Raw genomic sequence first — 17,254 nt, 5'->3', positions numbered from 1 at the left:
ACATAAATGCAAGCAAAACATTCATAAAATAAGAATAATAAAATATTATTTGAAAAATAAGAATAATAAAGGTTGAGCCAGGCATAATGGTACATGCCTGTAATCCTAGCATTTGAAAGGCAGAAGCAGAATGGTTTCTACACACTCCAGGCCAACCTGGGCTACATAGTAAAACCCTTTTTCAAAAAACAGGAGGCTTGCAGGGCATGGTAGCACAAGGTTTTAATCCCAGCACTCAGGAAGCAGAAGCAGGAAGGTCTCTGAGTTTGAGGTTATACTGGTCTACATAGGGAGTTCCAGGTCAGCCAGTGCTGAGTGAGAGAGACCCAGTCTCAAAAACAAATAAAAACCCCAATCTCTGGCCTAGGGAAACTGCCCACAAACCGTGGGTCCCATCCCTAGCATTAGAAAAATGAGGGGTGCATCCTAATAAAGCACTTCATTACGAAGGCATCAAGAAGTCACCAGCACTCCAACACTCTCAGCAGGTCACCAACCGACGCTTCCTCTGTTAGGGCGATTTGACAGTTTATCAAGGTTTAAACAATGCTCCTAGGAATTAACCTGCAAGATAAATATCCTCATACAACAGGGAATCTCACTGTGTCGCTGTGGTAGGAGACTGCACTATCTAGCATATCTAAGCATACAACACACCCAGACCAGGCAAACCCCGAGAAAACGCATCATTGTTTGTTACTAGGGAGAGAAGCCAAAAGGCAGGGTAAAGATAGAAAACTTGCCTTCTGCTATATGTTGTTTTGTTTGGCTTTCTTGCTTTTGAGACAGGTTTTATGTTGCTTAAGATGGCCTCCAACTCGAATGCAGCTCTGTAGCAGAGGAGACCAGGACTTCCTGCCTCTTCTTCCTGAGGCTGGGATCACAGCTACCGTGTGTGGCTATCATATGCCATTTCTACTATTTGAATTTTACATATTTCTGTTTGTTTGTTTGTTTGTTTGTCTGTTTGAGACAGGGTTTCTCTGTGTAGGTTTGCCTGTCCTGGAACTTGCTTTGCTATCTCAGAGAGCTGACCTCGAATCACAGAGATCAGCCTGCCTCTGCCTCCCAAATCATAGGATTAAAAGTGTGCACCACTACCCAGCCACATTTCTTATTTAAGACCTTTAAATTAAGATTTCTGGACTATTTTTGACCCAGCACTAGCAACTGTTAAGTGTTTCTTTCTCTCTCAGTCCCCACGTTAGCAATGCTGTTTGACTGCTTTCTCTACTAACAAAGACACTTCATTAAATTCATGCTAAAACATAACACTGACTTCTGTTCTGTTTCACAGTCCCCTCGCTGTATCTCTAAATGCTTCATCTACAAAATAGCAGCATCGTTTCCTATTTTTCCCTAGGTATATAAATACTAATCCCAGCACTTGGAAGGCAGACAGGATCTCTGTGAGTTCGAGACCAGCCTGGTCTACAGAGCTAGTTCCAGGACAGGCTCCAAAGCTACAGATAAACCCTGTCTTGAAAAATCAAAGATTAAAACCTATGAATATCTTAGCCTGTGGGGTAAACACATCATCACTGCTATATCTTAGAAAATAGTAGAAAGGGGTTAGCAAGACGGCACAGAAGGTAAATGAGCTTGCTGCCAAGTCTAACAACCTGAGTTCTAGTCCTAAAATTGTCCTCTGACTTCCAAATGCATATTGTGGCATGCTCATACGTGTGTGAATGCACACACGCAATAAGCAACTCCGCTCTTAAATATTCCAAGAATAAAAAAGATAGCAGAAAGACAATATTCAAAATTACAAAACACTATGCCGACACTAGGTCTGATACTCTAAGAACTCACCATTACCTGTTTGTTTGGAGCCACGGGCTCTGAAGAGTCAAACCACAATATCAAACCACTGCACATTAATATCTTACACACAATCTCAGTGCATTCATTTATTTTATCATTTAAAAAATATTTTAATTTTATGTGCACAGGTGTTTTACCTGCATGTATGTCTGTGTAACACTTGTATGCCTGGTGTCTGTCAGATTCCCTAGAACTGTAGTTAAAGATGGTTGGTTTTAAGTCGCTATGTGGATGCTGGGAATTGAGCCCTGAATCTCTGAAAGAGCAACCAATACTCTTAACCTCAAAGCTCTCTCTACAGCTCTTAGTTAAAAAATGTTAAGACTGGGGGCTGGAGAGATGGCTCAGAGATTAAGAACACTGGCTGTTCTTCCAGGGGTCCTAAGTTCAATTCCCAGCAACCACATTTGTAATGAGATCTGGTGCCCTCTTCTGGCATGGAAGTGTACAGGCAGGAGGAACATTGCATACATAATAAATAAATAAATCTTAAAAATAAAGAAATTGAGTTTCATTTAAAAAATGTTCACGCCTTTAATCCCAGCACTCGAGAGGCAGAGGCAGGCGGATCTCTGTGAGTTCGAGACCAGCCTGATCTACAAGAGCTAGTTCCAGGACAGGCTCAAAAACCACAGAGAAACCCTGTCTCGAAAAACCAAAAAAAAAAAAAAAAAAGTTAAGACATTACATTGTGGGATATGTATATGTGTGTGTGTGTGTGTGTGTGCATGTGTGTATACAAACAGGAATACGGTATGCTATGTACTGTATACCTAAGGAGGGTCCAGAAAGAAGGTAAGAGAAGGCCTCTATGGGAAAAAAATACAACTGAGATTCAATGAAACAGAAACTAACTGAGAGACTGAGGCACAAGAGGCTACTGTGGGAGAGAAGAACACACACAGTGGCTTCCGGTCCTGAGAGAAAAAGATCAGAGGGCAGAGAACAAAATGGAGGGTTAGGACACGTTCAGGATGTTTACCCTACAATGAAATAAAAGACTGGGTACAGTGGCACTTGCCTGCATCCCGCTACTCTAGAAGCTGAAGCAGGAGGACGGACAGTTCAAGGCCAGCCTGGACAAAGAACTAGAAAAAGGCTATAAGCAGAGGTGATGAAAGACCAGCACCATAAGAATGGAAGGTACTAGCAGAAGGAGGAAGACTACTCAGGAAGCTGCTGCAGTAAACCTGACATCAAGAATTAGTTACCACAGAAGCAAAAGAAACAAGACTAGGTAGCTGATTACAACTGAAGTTGGTGGGGAGCTTAAGGAGATCACCCTGATTTCAAGTTCCCGTAAGATGGGTAAAAATGCTAGCACCAAGCCAGGCATAGTAGTGGATGCGTTTAATGCCAGCACATAGGAGGTAGAGGTTGGAGGATCTCTGTGAGTCCAAAGCCACCCTGGTCTACACAGGAAGTTCCAGAATAGCTGGAATATATAGTGAGACCTTGTCTTTAAATTGTTTTCAAATGATGCTATCCCTGAAAGACGGTGGAAGCGTTCTACAAAGAGCACCAAGTGATGCGGCTTTGTTTCAGAGGGACTGGGAACAAGGCAGAGACGCTAAAAGTAAGAAAAGGCTCTTCCAGTGTGTGGAAGCTAGTAGAGGTCAAAAGAGATGGGAAATGAATACATCAAATGGGGAAAAGTAGCTAGCCCTGCAGGGTCAGCCATAAAACAGACCTAGACATTCCTATTCCTCCCTACCACTTAAAACCTTTTGGATTATTTCAAAATAGAGTTAAAAGATTTAATATGTAATACCTGGGAGAACAAAAGATTAGTATGAAAGAATTTCAAAATATATCATCGAGAGATCAGAAATTTTCCAGTATTGACAACGAGGAAAAGATGGAGAATGCCTGTGGAGGAAGGAGGAACTGAGTGCCGGCCTGGAAGAAAGGAAGGAGAACGAAGACTGATGACTCCACTTCTCCAATTTTCACAGTTTAAGCACAAGCACATTTTATCTTCACCTCTGGACAAATGGCTGCTCTTGTCCTCGTGTGCTAAGGGAATGCAGAAATAGCGCCATACTTCAGGCCCTTATTTGAAACCATGGCTTCCACCGCCCTCATGTGGTAGCAGTAACGAACTACACCAACAGGTTACAGAACCCTGAGAATGCCCACATGAAGTTCATGGTATAATAATTAATCCATGACCAAAGACTTAAAGATTTCAGTGGCAGAGGGCAAACTGGGAATAGTGCTTGCCAAGGGATTTATCTTCTAGGCTAGCAACACACGAAAATCTATGGTTCTGCTGTTAACTGCAAATAACAAAAAAGATGTCTCAGGTTTTTTTCTTTTTTTTTTTTTTCATTTTAAAAAGCACATATTTAGTAATTCCAGGATACCCAGTCTGATACTGTCATTTCAAATCCAATTCATTGCATATTTGGCTATTGACGAATGTCTCAATTTTATTTTAGCGGCACATACAAACAGATTCATGAACATTTTTGGCACACGTTAAAACCACATCACAAATGTTAGTAATTATCTCATTGAGCAAGCAAAATTTCCTTTGTTATCTTCAAATTAATCAACTGATTTTTCACTACCTAAAAGAACACAGTAGTAAACACAATTCAAAAACCATCAGGTTCTCAGAACTGATCTAAACAAATATGTCACTGATACAATCAACATCACACCAGTCACACATAACACAAAAAAACATGGCGAAGGTCTAATACATCACTCCTGACAGTTCTCTTCATGGTAAGAAAACACGATTGCCCAATAGAATGATTGGCATTCTGTGCAGGACTCAATTCTCTACCTTCCTTTTAACAAACTGAAAATTCATTTATAAATGTATTCGTTTAAAATTGATTGCACACATATCACTTTGACTTTGGGCTTTTTCTTTTTCTTTTTAAGGCATGGGAACGCAAAGACCAAAACATGAAATTATAGCAATAGGTATATTTTTCCAATTTCCAGTTCTGACACCGGGGTCACAGCACCATTTCCTTCTTTATATTCTTGATCTTCATTTCCCCCTTCGGAAATCTAGACACCATTATCCATTCTGTCTCTGAACATCCCCAAATATTAATGATTCAACCATTTCCCTCAGTCTTTTTGGTTCTTTCCCATACACTCCCCAGTCAACATTTACATTCACATACATACACACACGCGCGTACACACACACACACACACACGCGGGCACGCGCGCGCACACATACACATACACACACACACACACTTTCACACGCTCATTCCTTCTCAAAATACCCGACTCTTACACAGTTAGGAGTTTTTTTTTATTTTATTTTAAACAAAATCACTCCAGCATTCCTCTTGTCCTCTCCTTAATTTGGCACTCTTTTCCAAATAATTTTCCACAGCTAAACACCAATGTCTTTCTTTCACAACATCAAACTGTGGAAGGGGAAAAGATTAGGAACCGGGCAAGCAAAACATTTGGGAATGTCAAAGAGACAGTGGCCTCTCCTTCGAATGGAAAACACAACTCTCATCACCGAGCTGTCCACACAGCAGACTTTTCTTCGGGCGTGCTCCGGTCCACCTCCTGACCTCAACGCCACCTTCCCGGCGCTCTGCCTCCCCGTCCTCGGCTGTGTGTTCGAGGAGCAGAGCCCGGCGGCCGCCACCTTCACGCCGGCAGCCGCCCCAACTCACCTGGCAGGTGCGGCCGTCCGGAGAGCTGCACGAATCGGTTGAGCTGGCCGGTGCCCCGACCCCCGCCTGCCGCGCCGGCCCCGCTAGCCCCGCCGGCCCCGCCGGCCGCGCCTCCTCCCCGCCGGCGGTTTCGGTCCCAGCCCTGGGCAGCAGACATGGCCCGTTAACGATTGCCGCAGCCCGGTCCCGGCAACGCGAGCCGAGCCTCCTTCCCGGGCTCCTCAAGAGACCGGGGAGACAGGGGCCGGGGGAGCGCCGGACTCGCCAGCAACCAATGGCTGGCTAGCTTAGTGACGGAGAACCAATGAGCACTCTCTTTCTTGGCAGGTGAAGGGAGGCGGGGAGAGACGTGGTAACCATAGCTATAGCTAAAAGAGGGCGGGGGAGGGGAGGCAAAAGCAGCCGATAATAGAGCGCATCGACCTCCCGGAGCTTGCCCGCTTCTCCGGGGTCCTCAGACCAGCCAGTCGAAAACCGAGCGGGAAGGCTACGCCTGTACAGACTCCCCGACAGGGCAGCTACCCGGGGCATGGTCTCTACTCCAGAACTCTGTCCCATAAGCACTGTATTCAGAAGTATTATATGTACACAATGCGTGTCTTTGGTGTCAGTACATCTGTCTGCAGTCCTGCAGACAGAGATCCCATCTGCGGATCGTTGGCACACACAAAGGGCTCACCGAGCTGCGGGTGGGAGGCGGAGTCAGAGATGAAGTCTAAAAAACGAGATATTTCTGGGTTTCATCATTGGTTTTGTCTCTTAGTGGCATTGGCAGGACCCTTCCCCGGTTTAAGCCACGGCCCGAGCAAATAGCTTTAAACCTTGTTAGCAAATACCGATGGCCATTCAATCTTAAGAGTAATCATAGAAACACAAATGAAAACTCGAGTAAGAAAACCTTTCAGGCGCCTCCACATACATCAGTGAAGATCTTTAAACAACACACGGCTTGTGTGTGCTGTGCCAAGAAAAAGATATTCTCATAGGTGACCGGTGGCCTTATGAATGTTTTTGCTGGGAGGGAGGGGCCACACAAGCAAACTCTATCCTTTTACAATATACACAACGAAAGACATGTAAAATTAAATAAATGACAGCAAATGGAACGGACGATATGATTTAAAAAATCAAATGTGTAATCTCAGAAATTCCCATTGTTCCAAAAGTAAACAGAAAATGTGGCTTGAACTTGAGGGGGGGGCGGGGGGTTGCAGTGCGAAGTGAGAAAATGCAGATACACACTGCTGTTTCCAAATAAGAAAAAAGGAAATAAAACTTTTCAAGGTTCTGAGATCTGCTCTGATGGACTGCTGCCCCTCCTTGATGTTTCACACAGAAGAACCTCACACGTTGGATTTTGTTTTTAAGGATTGGGAGTAGGGGAGGAGAAAGTGAAGGAATGAGAAGCATCCTTTGATCCCAATGAGCAAATCTCACGGCACCACGAGCTCTGTGCTATCCATTGTATCCCCACACCCAGTTTCTGTTGGAAAAGAAGTATTTTATACATTATGCATTAAAAAGCAGTTTATATAAACGTTTGACATCTTAAGAAAAGAGAAGCCTGCAGTGCTAGGGTATGTAGACAGCTCAGTTGCTTAAAGTGCTTGTCTAGCATACACCAAGCCCTGGATGCGGTCCTTACCATGGTCTAAAACAGCATGGTGGCACCCTTGTAATCTCAGCACTAAGGAAACAGTAGCAGGAAGATCAGGTGTTCAAGTCCAGCCTCAGAGACATAGCAAATTCAAGGCCAACCTTAGCTCAATAAACTCTAGTCTCAAAAAAAAAAAAAAAAAAAAAAAAAAACCCAGGACCAGGGCTAGAAGAATAAGTGCATAGCACTGGCTGGTCTTCCAAAGGACATGGGTTCGATTCCTAGTACCCAAATAGTAGTTCACATCCTTTTGTAATTCCAAATCCAGAACCAAACACTCTCTTCAGACCTCCTCCAGGTGCAGGACATGCAAGTGATGCACAGACCGACAGACGTGAGGTGAATCACCCGGACACATAGAATTTCAGTAAATAAGAAAAGAAAAAAGAAAAAAAAAGGACAAGACCAAACAGAACTCCAGTGTGATGGTGCTTGCCTGTGATTCCAGCCCAGCACGTCACTGATCAAAGCAAGAGGCTCATAAATTCAAGTTCCTTGGCTATGTAGTGGGTTTAAAGCCAGGCTGTGATACATAAGGCTCCCTCAACCATCCCCCCAAAACAAAGTCTGTGGTTCTAAACTATGAAAACAAAATTAAGGAGTGTTGGGCTGGCGAGATGGCTCAGAGGTTAAGAGCACTGACTGCTATTCTGGAGGTCCTGAGTTCGATTCCCAGCAACCACATGGTGGCTGACAACCATCTGTGATGAGATCTGGTGCCCTCTTCTGGCCTGAGGGCATACATGGAGGCTGAACACCGTGTACATAATAAATAAATAAATTTAAAAAAGAAAAAAAAATTAAGGAGTGTTAAGTTGTCGGCCTCCCTTTTTTTTTTTTTTTTTTTTTTTTGAGGGGGGATTTCGAGACAGGGTGTAACAGTCCTGGCTGTCCTGACTCACTCTGTAGACCAGGCTGGTCTTGAACTCACAGAGATCTGACTGTTTCTGCCTTCCGAGCACTGGAATTAAAGACGTGCGCTACCACCACCTGGCATCTTTCCTTTCCTTTAAAAAAAAATTATTTATTTATTATGTTTACAGTGTTCTGTCTGCACGTATCCCTGCCTGCCAGAAGAGGGCACCAGATCTCACTACAGATGGTTGTAAACCCTCATGTGGCTGCCAAGAACTGAACTCAGAACCTCTAGAAAAGCAGCCAGTTGGGGGCTGGAGAGATGGCTCAGAGGTTAAGAGCACTGATTGCTCTTCCAGAGGTCCTGAGTTCAATTCCCGGCAACCACATGGTGGCTCACAACCATCTATAATGAGATCTGGTGCCCTCTTCTGGCATACAAACATACATTGCAGGAATGTTGTATACATAATAAAAAAAAAAGAAAAGCAGCCAGTGCTCTTAACCTCTGAGCCATCTCGCTAGCTCCGGTGCTCCGGTGTTAATTTCTGTAAAGAACTGTACCACCACACTGGAGAGTCAACTCAGCAGTAAAAGGGTGCTGGTTGCTCTTCCAGAGGAGTTGGATTTAATTCCCAGTACCTACATGGCAGCTTACAAACATCTGTAATTCCAGTCCCATTGAATCGAATTTCCTCTTCCGGCCTCCATGACACAATGTACACAAACATGCACACAAAAGACCCATACACATGGGTCTTTTTTTATAAAAAAAAAAAAAATATTTGTACCAACTGAATAAACCAATGCTACTGTAAAGAAATTTTCTTTTCTTTCTTTCTTTCTTTTTTTTTTTTTTTTGTTTTTTGTTTTTTGAGACAGGGTTTCTCAGCCTTGGTGTCCTGGAACTCACTGTGTAGATCAGGCTGTCCTTGATTCACAGAGATCCAATTAAAGGTATGCACCACCACCACCCAGCTGAAAAATTTTCTCTTTACAGGAGTATTCTATATAAACAAGGTATGGTAGAATACCACCATTTTGCCACCTTTAATAAATAAGAGGTCGTCCCCTCGAATGCCAGCATCCACTAGCACTACATGACAGAATGCACCTTCAGAACACAACACGATTATGTCATAGGTTTAAGGGAAGAAGAACAAACAACAAACAGTAAGAGCCAGTGAGGGCAGTAACGGCTCAGTGGGTGAAGGCAGAGGGGATGTGGGAGCTGAAAGATGGGAAGAGGTGCTGTGAAATGCTGCTTGCTGCTCTTGGAACTAACAGTGGCCATGGTTGCCTGCACACGAGCAAGCTGATCAGCATTCCAGCATGGGTACGTGGCGGAGGGGAGTGGTCGGTCATAAACTCTCTGTCCAGCTGAGGAACTAGAGACAACTGACCGCGGCTGGAAGACTATCATTTTTCTTCAAGGGTGTGGCTACTGTTAGTCGCCCGTGCTCCAGTGTAAGGCCCCACACCCACACACTTGCAGGGTACACTAACTGGACTAAGTGTTTATTTTTAAAAAATGTTTGGTTCAGCAGTTAAGAGTAGTTATTGCACCTACATCAGGTAGTTCACAACGGCCTGTCGTTCAGTTCCTCCTGCACATCTGTGGCACACGTACCTTTCTACAGACACACATATATACACATAAATAAAGATAAATAAACCTTTAAAAAGTTGCTCGACATGGCAGGACACGCCTTTAATTCCAGCCACTCAAGGGGTGGATCTCTATCAATTGGAGGCTAGCCTGGTCTACACAGTTCCAGACCAGCCAGGGCTACATAGTGAGATACTGTCTCTAAAGGAGGGAGATGCTGGAGAGACGGCTTACCAGTTAAGAGCACTGGCTGTTCTTCCAGAGAAACTATTCGCAGCACCTACATGGTGGCTCACAACCTTCTGTAACTCCAGTTCCAGGAAATACAACACCCTCTTCTGACCTCTGTGGCCAGCAGACAAGAACATGGTTCACAATCATATATGCAAACACTGACACACATACATTAAGAAAACAAATCTTGGGGTAAGTGGTGGTGGTGCACACCTTTAACCCAAGCACTCAAGAGGCAGAGGCAGGCAGATCTCTATAAGTTCCAGGCCAGCCTCATTTACGAAGTGAGTTCCAGGACAGCCAGGACTGTTACACAGAGAAACCCTGTCTTGAAAAGCAGAAACAAAAAAAAAAATTAATAAAAAAAAAACTAGGCGGAAATATTTATGTTTATAGCTAAGCTCCTATGATAGAGCTAAAATGACTCAGTGGCTTAAGAGTACTGGCTACTTTTCAGAAGACTCAGGTTTAATTCTCAGGGCACACATGCTAATTCATAACCCTTTGTAACCCCAGTTCCAGATCTGAAGGCCTCTTCTGGTCTCCCCAGGCGCACAGACAAACATGCAGGCACAACACCTACACACATAAGCATAAATAAATAAAATTAAAGCCCTGTGATATTAATATTTTAGTATGTGACTTAGAATAACAGAAGATGCCAGTGGAGCAAGGATGTGGCAGGGTGGGATGGAGGGCACCGGAGAAAGACGATAATTCAGATTAGGATGGCTAAGGATCGATGCCACTGTAGCTCGATGACGCATCCTCAGAGTTCATTGGATTCTCACTCTAGTTTTTAAAAAGTAGATTTGATTTTTTTTCTTCCCCTTGCCTAGAAAGGCTTTTAAAAATAGTTCCTGAAGGAACACTTCTAGATTACACTCGTGCAGACTCTGAACTTTGGCTGATAATGATGTGTCAACACTGGTTCATCGATTCTAACAAATGAGCCACACGCCCGCGCAGTGTGTTGATGGATGGGGAGATTGCACAGCAGGGACAGGGTGGCTGTGAACTCTCTGTGCTTTCTCTTTAATTTGCTGTGAACTGAAAATCACTCAGGGGAAAAAAAAAAGCCATTTGATTAAAAGTAAGATTTGTGGAAAACCCTGCCCAGGGAATAGAAAATGCTAGAAAAATCTTCCCTGGAGACAGTCAAACAGATAGCTCTCCTGTGAAGGATAGGATGAACTACAGAACCCTTTGTTTATTAAAGAGGGAGAGAGGCAATCCGGCAGTGGTGGCACACACCTTCAATCCCAGCACCCAGGAGGCAGAGGTAGGCAGATCTCTGTGAGTTCAAGGCCAGCCTGGTCTATAAGAGCTAATTCCAGGGCAGCAAGAGCTGTTACACAAAGAAACCCTGTCTTGAAAAAACAAAGAGAGAAAGGAGAGAGAGAGAGAGAGAGAGAGAGAGAGAGAGAGAGAGAAAGAGAGAGAGAGACTTATGTAGTTCAGGCTAACCTTGAGCAAAGAATGTAGCAAAGAACAGAAAATCTTGAACTTATCCTCTACTTCCCAAGGACATTATGCCCAGTTTATATGGTGTATGTTAGACAAGCACAATCCACCTGAACTACATCCCCCTCCCTCAGAGCCTTTAAACCTCTGTTCATGCACAGACAGGCATTTGATCACTGTTAGAGCACAAAAGGATATGTTCAGCAAAACCAGATTTCCAAAAGCCCAATAATTTGAGTTGTGTCCAAGATATATAGATCTAGAATTTGTTTACTTGTTAATCTATTTTTAATTTTGACTTTGAAAAAATTTTTGCTGGGCCCTGGAGGCAAATGCCTTCAATCTCAGCACTCAGGAGGCAGAGGCACCATGTGCATGCAGTGCCCGTGGAGGTAAGAAGGCCTCAGATTTCCTTAGAACTGGAGTTTCAGGTGCTATAAACCTCCATGTGGGTGCTGGGAACCAAACCCAGGTCTTCTGCAACAGTAGCAAGCATTGATCTTAACCATGAGTCACAGTCGGGTTGTGGTGGTGCATGCCTTTAATTCCAGCACTCAGGAGGTTCTTTGTGAATTCCAGGCCAGCCCGGTCTTCAGAGTGAGTTGCAGGACAGTCAAGGATATACAGAAAAACCATGTCTCAAAATGCATAGGTTTGGGAGGCAGAGGCAGGTGGTTCTCTGTGAGTTCAAGGCCAGCCTGGTCTACAGAGCTAGTTCCAGGACAGGCTCCAAAGCTACAGAGAAACCCTGTCTCGAAAAAAAAAAAAAAAGCATCGGTAAATAAAACAAAACAAAGAAACAAAAATGAAAGTAAATATTCAAGGTTAGCCTCTGGCCTTCACACACATGCTTATACATGTGCACACACACACACAAAACTTCTAGATATGAGCCATGTGGGTTCAAGAGATTGAACTTAAGTTGTCAAGCTTTACTGTTCTTACCCATTGAGACATCTCCCTAGGCCCATCCATTGTTCTGGCGTGTGTGTGTGTGTGTGTGTGTGTGTGTGTGTGTGTGTGTGTGAGTGTGTGTTGTGTTGAGGACAAATCAGTGGAGCAAGAGACCTTGCCTCAAACAAATAAGGTGGAGAGTAACTGAGAAAGAAGCTGACATCAAACTCTGACCTACATACATTGTTATATGTACATGAGTGCATGCATATATATACAACAACATGTACACACATACATCACACACATAAAAGAAAAAATAATAGGAATAGGTATGTGTAGGAACCAGGCATAATAAGCTAAAAAGAAACAGACCACCCAAAGAAAGTTCTTTCCTTTTATAATCTTTATTATCTATTTACACAGTGTTCTGTCTGTATGTATGCTTGGATGCCAGAAAAGGGCACTAAATTTCATGGTTGTGATGCCACCATGTGGTTGCTGGAAATTGAATTTAGGACCACAGGAAGAACATCCAGTGCTCTTAATCTCTGAGCCATCTCTCCAGCCCCAAAGGAAGTTCTTTACTTCCAACCATTACCGCCTGTCAGTATAGGACTCAGCCATCAATAAGTTTAATGGAGACCTGGTTGCAGGAAGAACCACAAACTGAGATTACCTGAGCACCACCCAAGAACAGACCAATCAAAGGAAATGCCTAACATTCCAACCACTGTAGATAGAATCACCTGCCAGCATACACTCACCAGGACACCCCTAGACAAATGTCAGCCAATCAGGGGTCCTGAACTTTAGAAATCCCTCACCCCAACTTTACTACTATAAAAACCCAAGTGTAACTGAGCTCGGGGCTCTCTGATTATTCCAATACTTTGAGCACATGTAGAGACTGAGTTTGCAAACTCAAAATAAAGGCTCTTTGCTTTTACATACAGGACTCAGTCTCCTTGTTGGTTTTTTGGGCTACTTTGTGGATCTGGGCATAACAGTATGTAGCAAAAGAAAAGATTCAGTTTGGCAGTGGTAGTGCCCATATTTAATCCCAGCAGTTGAGAGACTAAAGGCAGGTAGATCTCCATGAGTTCAAGGCCAACCTGTTATGGTTTAGGTAAAATGCTATAGGTCCCCTAGTGACTGCAGCGGGCAGTGAGTACCGAGACCATGCAGCAGATCCCTGAAGTGACAGCAGACAGCAGGCAGTGGGTCCCGAGACCACACACAGTGGGCGCAGGTTCGAGAGCAGCCAATTCCAGGAGAGCGGCCAGGCCCAGACATGGATGGCGCAGTTACCCGAGTGGCTGCAGTGGGCCATGAGTCCCAGGCAGGGAGCTGTGTGGTGGGTAAGAGACCTCGATAGGGCAGCCAGTCCCACAAGGAGAGACAGACAGATGGGAAAACCACAAGACCACACTGCAGGTCTCTGAAGGCGCTGGTCATGGGCAGGGAACCATGCTAGGGGTGAGAGACAGAGGCATGGATAGGCACGCCATGCAGAGTGAGGTTGGATATTTATTTAGTGGGTTATGGAGGTGAAAGGGGAGAAAGGGAGAAGAGCAGAGAGAGAGGCAGAGAGAAACAGAGATGGGGAAGGGGAGAAGTGGAGAGAAGGGAGAGACAGAAACTGCCTCTCTAGAGAGACTGAAAAGGAGGGGCTCAGGCTGGAAGCTGAAGATCAGCTTGCTTCAGCAGACAGGGAAGGGAGTGGGTGTGGCTTGTCTCTCTCTTTGGGTTTTTTTTTTCTTTTTTGGTTTTTCAAGACAGGGTTTTTCTGTGCCTTTGGAGCCTGTCCTGGAACTAGCTCTTGTAGACCAGGCTGGCCTCGAACTCACAAAGATTTGCCTGCCTCTGCCTCGCGAGTGCTGGGATTAAAGGCATGTGCCACCAGCGCCTGGCGTGGCTTGTCTCTTAAAGGGACAGAGCAGACCATTACACAACCTGTTCTATAAAGTGAGTTCCAGGACAGTCGTGGCTACATAGTGAGACTCTGTCTGGAAAGGAAGGAAGGAGTTAAAAATAAAGATTAAGCAAAGCTTAAGTATTAAAGATTTGAAATTAAGTAAAAAAAAATACAGGTTTTTTTAAAATTTTTTCTCAAAGGATCTCCTTTTGGGAATGGGATTTTTTTCCTCTTTTTTTCTTTTTCTTTCTTTTGGTTTTGTTTTTTGTTTTCGAGACAGAGATTCTTTGTGTGGCCCTGGTTGTCCTGGAACTAGCTCTGTACACCAGGTTGGCCTCAAGCTCACAGAGATTCTCCTGTCTCTGAGTGCTGTGATTAAAAGTGTGTGTCAGTACCGCCCCAATAAATGACACTTTTAGGTGAGTTTTTGAGCTGCACTATTTAGGTTGGGATGGGAGAGGAGCGTTCACACATTTGATACAACGGAAGCTCAAACTCAAGGCTGCAGGCATTCCAGCTCCATATAAGTAGTTTATTTATTAAATCATTCTGTTACACAGGGAAATCTTGTCTCAAAAACAAAACAAAACAAATAATGCAAATATTCTTGTTTGAGGAAAACAAGATGGGATGTTTACAGAAAAATCAGCATTATCTCTGGAAGCTATCTTCAGTTTTGCTGAAATTTCTGGCTCTTGGCCAGCAGGGTTTATAACCAAATTCTAGAGTAAGAATTCCTTTGTCCTCTCCTTTTTTGGAAACAAGGCCTCATTATGGGGCTCTGGCTGGCCTGGAACTATGCAGACCAGCTGGCCTCAAACTTGCAGAGATCTGCCTGCTTCTGCCTCCCAAGTGCTAGAACCATAGGTTTCAGGATCTGGTGTTTGAGAACTGTGCTGAAGTCAGGTGCCCACAGGAAGTAAGTTGAAAAAGGAGAGCCCATCCCATTGTCTCATTCTTTTCTTTCTTTCTTTCTTTTTCTTTTCTTTTTCTTTTCTTTTTTTTTTTTTTTTTTTTGGTTTTTCGAGACAGGGTTTCTCTGTAGCTTTGGATGGAGTCTGTCCTGGAACTTGTCTTGTAGACCAGGCTGGCCTCGAACTCACAGAGATCCGCCTGCCTCTGCCTCCCAAGTGCTGCGATTAAAGGCGTGCGCCATCACTGCCCGGCTCCATTGTCTCGTCTCGTTCTTCACTCTTCCTACACATCAGTCTTCCAGCAGAAGGTTCTGGAAAATTTTGTACAGTTTTCTTCCCAACAACCTTATGTACCTCAGTACAAAGACTGGGGTCTACTGCTCTATTAAAAAAATATATTCTTTAAAAAAAAGATTTGTCTATATTGTGTGTATATAAGTGTGCCTGAGCGTGTGTATGTACACCATGTTCATGCAGGTGCCTGGGAAGCCAGAAGAGGGCATCAGATTCCCTGGAAATGGAATTATAGGAGGCTGTGGGCAGCACACTATGGGTGCCAGGAAGGAAACCCAGGTCCTCTGCAAGAGCAGACAAACTGACAGTGCTCTTACCACCAAGTCACCTGTCCAGCTCCCACCTTCCCGTAAATAAATAAATACATCTTTATGAACCACCATGGAGATGCTGGCGACTGAATCCAGGTCCTCTGCAAAAACAACAAATGCTCTTAACTGCTGAGTCGTCTCTCCAGACCCACTCCCTTTTAAAATGTAGCCTAGGCTGCCCTGAACTTTGTAGGTAAACCTGGCCTAGAGTTTTGTTGTTGTTGTTTTTTTAATTTGAGGGGGTTTTGTTTGTTTTTTATTTTTATTTTTTATTTTTTCGAGGCAGGGTTTCTCTGAAGCTTGTCCTGGAACTAGCTCTTGTAGACCAGGCTGGCCTAGAACTCACAGAGAGCCACCTGCCTCTGCCTCCTGAGTGCTGGGATTAAAGGCGTGCACCACCACTGCCCGGCTTCTTGTTCACTATTTTATCGACAGTTCCTACTATATCAAGGCAATAGTTAATAAATGTTTGCTAGGGCTGGAGAGGTGGCTCAGAGGTTAAGAACATTGCCTGTTCTTCCAAAGGTCCTGAGTTCAATTCCCAGCAACCACATGGTGGCTCACAACCATCTGTAATGGGGTCTGGTGCCCTCTTCTGGCCTGCAGGCATACACACAGACAGAATATTGTATACATAATAAATAAATAAATATTTAAAAAAAAATAAATGTTTGCTAAACTGGGCACACACCTTTAATCCCAGTACTTGGGAGGTGGATCTCTGTAAATTAGACGCCAGCCTGGTCTACAGGGTGAGTGCCAGGATAGGCTCCAAAGCTACAGAGAAACCCTGTCTTGAAAAAACAAAATAAATAGATAGATGCATAGATAGATAGATAGATAGATAGACAGACAGACGGATGTTTCCTAAGCAAAAGAGGATGGTGTTAAAGCCACAGGCTTCTTCCACGCATAATAGTCCCTAAGAAGGGTTTCAAGTTATTTGTTCTCGACTAAGGATTGCCGTTTCCTTACCTGGAAAGCAATGCAATTTAGGAGAGTCAGTATGATCTTTATTTGCTGGCTGCAACGGAGTCCTTCATTCCCGCTGAATCTGGAGAGACGTTGCTTTTAAAATCCTTTATTGTGGTGGTATATGCCTTTAATTCCAGCACTTGTGAGGCAGAGGCAAGTAGATTTCTTGAATTGCAGGACTGCGTGAGACCCAATATTAAAAAAGAAAAATCTCAGCCGGGCGGTGGTGGCACACGCCTTTAATCCCAGTATTCGGAGGCAGAGACTGGTGAACCTCTATAAATTCGACGTCAGCCTGGTCTATAGAGCGAGTACCCTGTGCAGAGTTTATTTTTGTTTTTTTTTTTATTAACCTAAATATGCTAGTTCATCAGAGAAATAGTTCAGTCTTAAACATTATAATCACTCTTTAAATCATTTTTACAAACCAGGAAAAGTGGAACCTACGGCCAGAGGTGCGAGTCTTTTTTGTTTGTTTGTTTGTTTTTTGGGTTGGTTTTTTTTTTTTTTTTTTTTTTGGTTTTTCGAGACGGGGTTTCTCTGTAGCTATGGAGCCAGTTCTGAAACTCACTCTGTAGATCAGGCTGGCCTTGCACTCACAGAGATCCGCTTGCCTCTGCCTCCCAAGTGCTAGGCTTA

General features: G+C 43.9%; 1 protein-coding gene across 2 annotated transcripts in view; it reads right to left on the bottom strand.

Moving 5' to 3' along the window:
• Klhdc10 (kelch domain containing 10) overlaps positions 1–5,726 on the bottom strand; it is a 54,678-nt gene extending 48,952 nt beyond the window's left edge. For both annotated transcript variants that reach the window (XM_041675468.1, XM_041675469.1), the window contains exon 1: positions 5,491–5,726. In XM_041675468.1, the coding sequence (XP_041531402.1) occupies positions 5,491–5,647 (157 nt within the window). In that variant the 5' untranslated portion in view covers positions 5,648–5,726. The remainder of the gene's footprint in view (positions 1–5,490) is intronic.
• Positions 5,727–17,254: the final 11,528 nt, after the last annotated feature.

This window comes from Microtus oregoni, unplaced genomic scaffold (assembly GCF_018167655.1).
Source record: "Microtus oregoni isolate MIOR12 unplaced genomic scaffold, Mior012 000026F_ref0000081, whole genome shotgun sequence".
Lineage (NCBI taxonomy): Eukaryota > Metazoa > Chordata > Mammalia > Rodentia > Cricetidae > Microtus > Microtus oregoni.
This window is presented reverse-complemented; position numbering and strand designations above follow the sequence as displayed.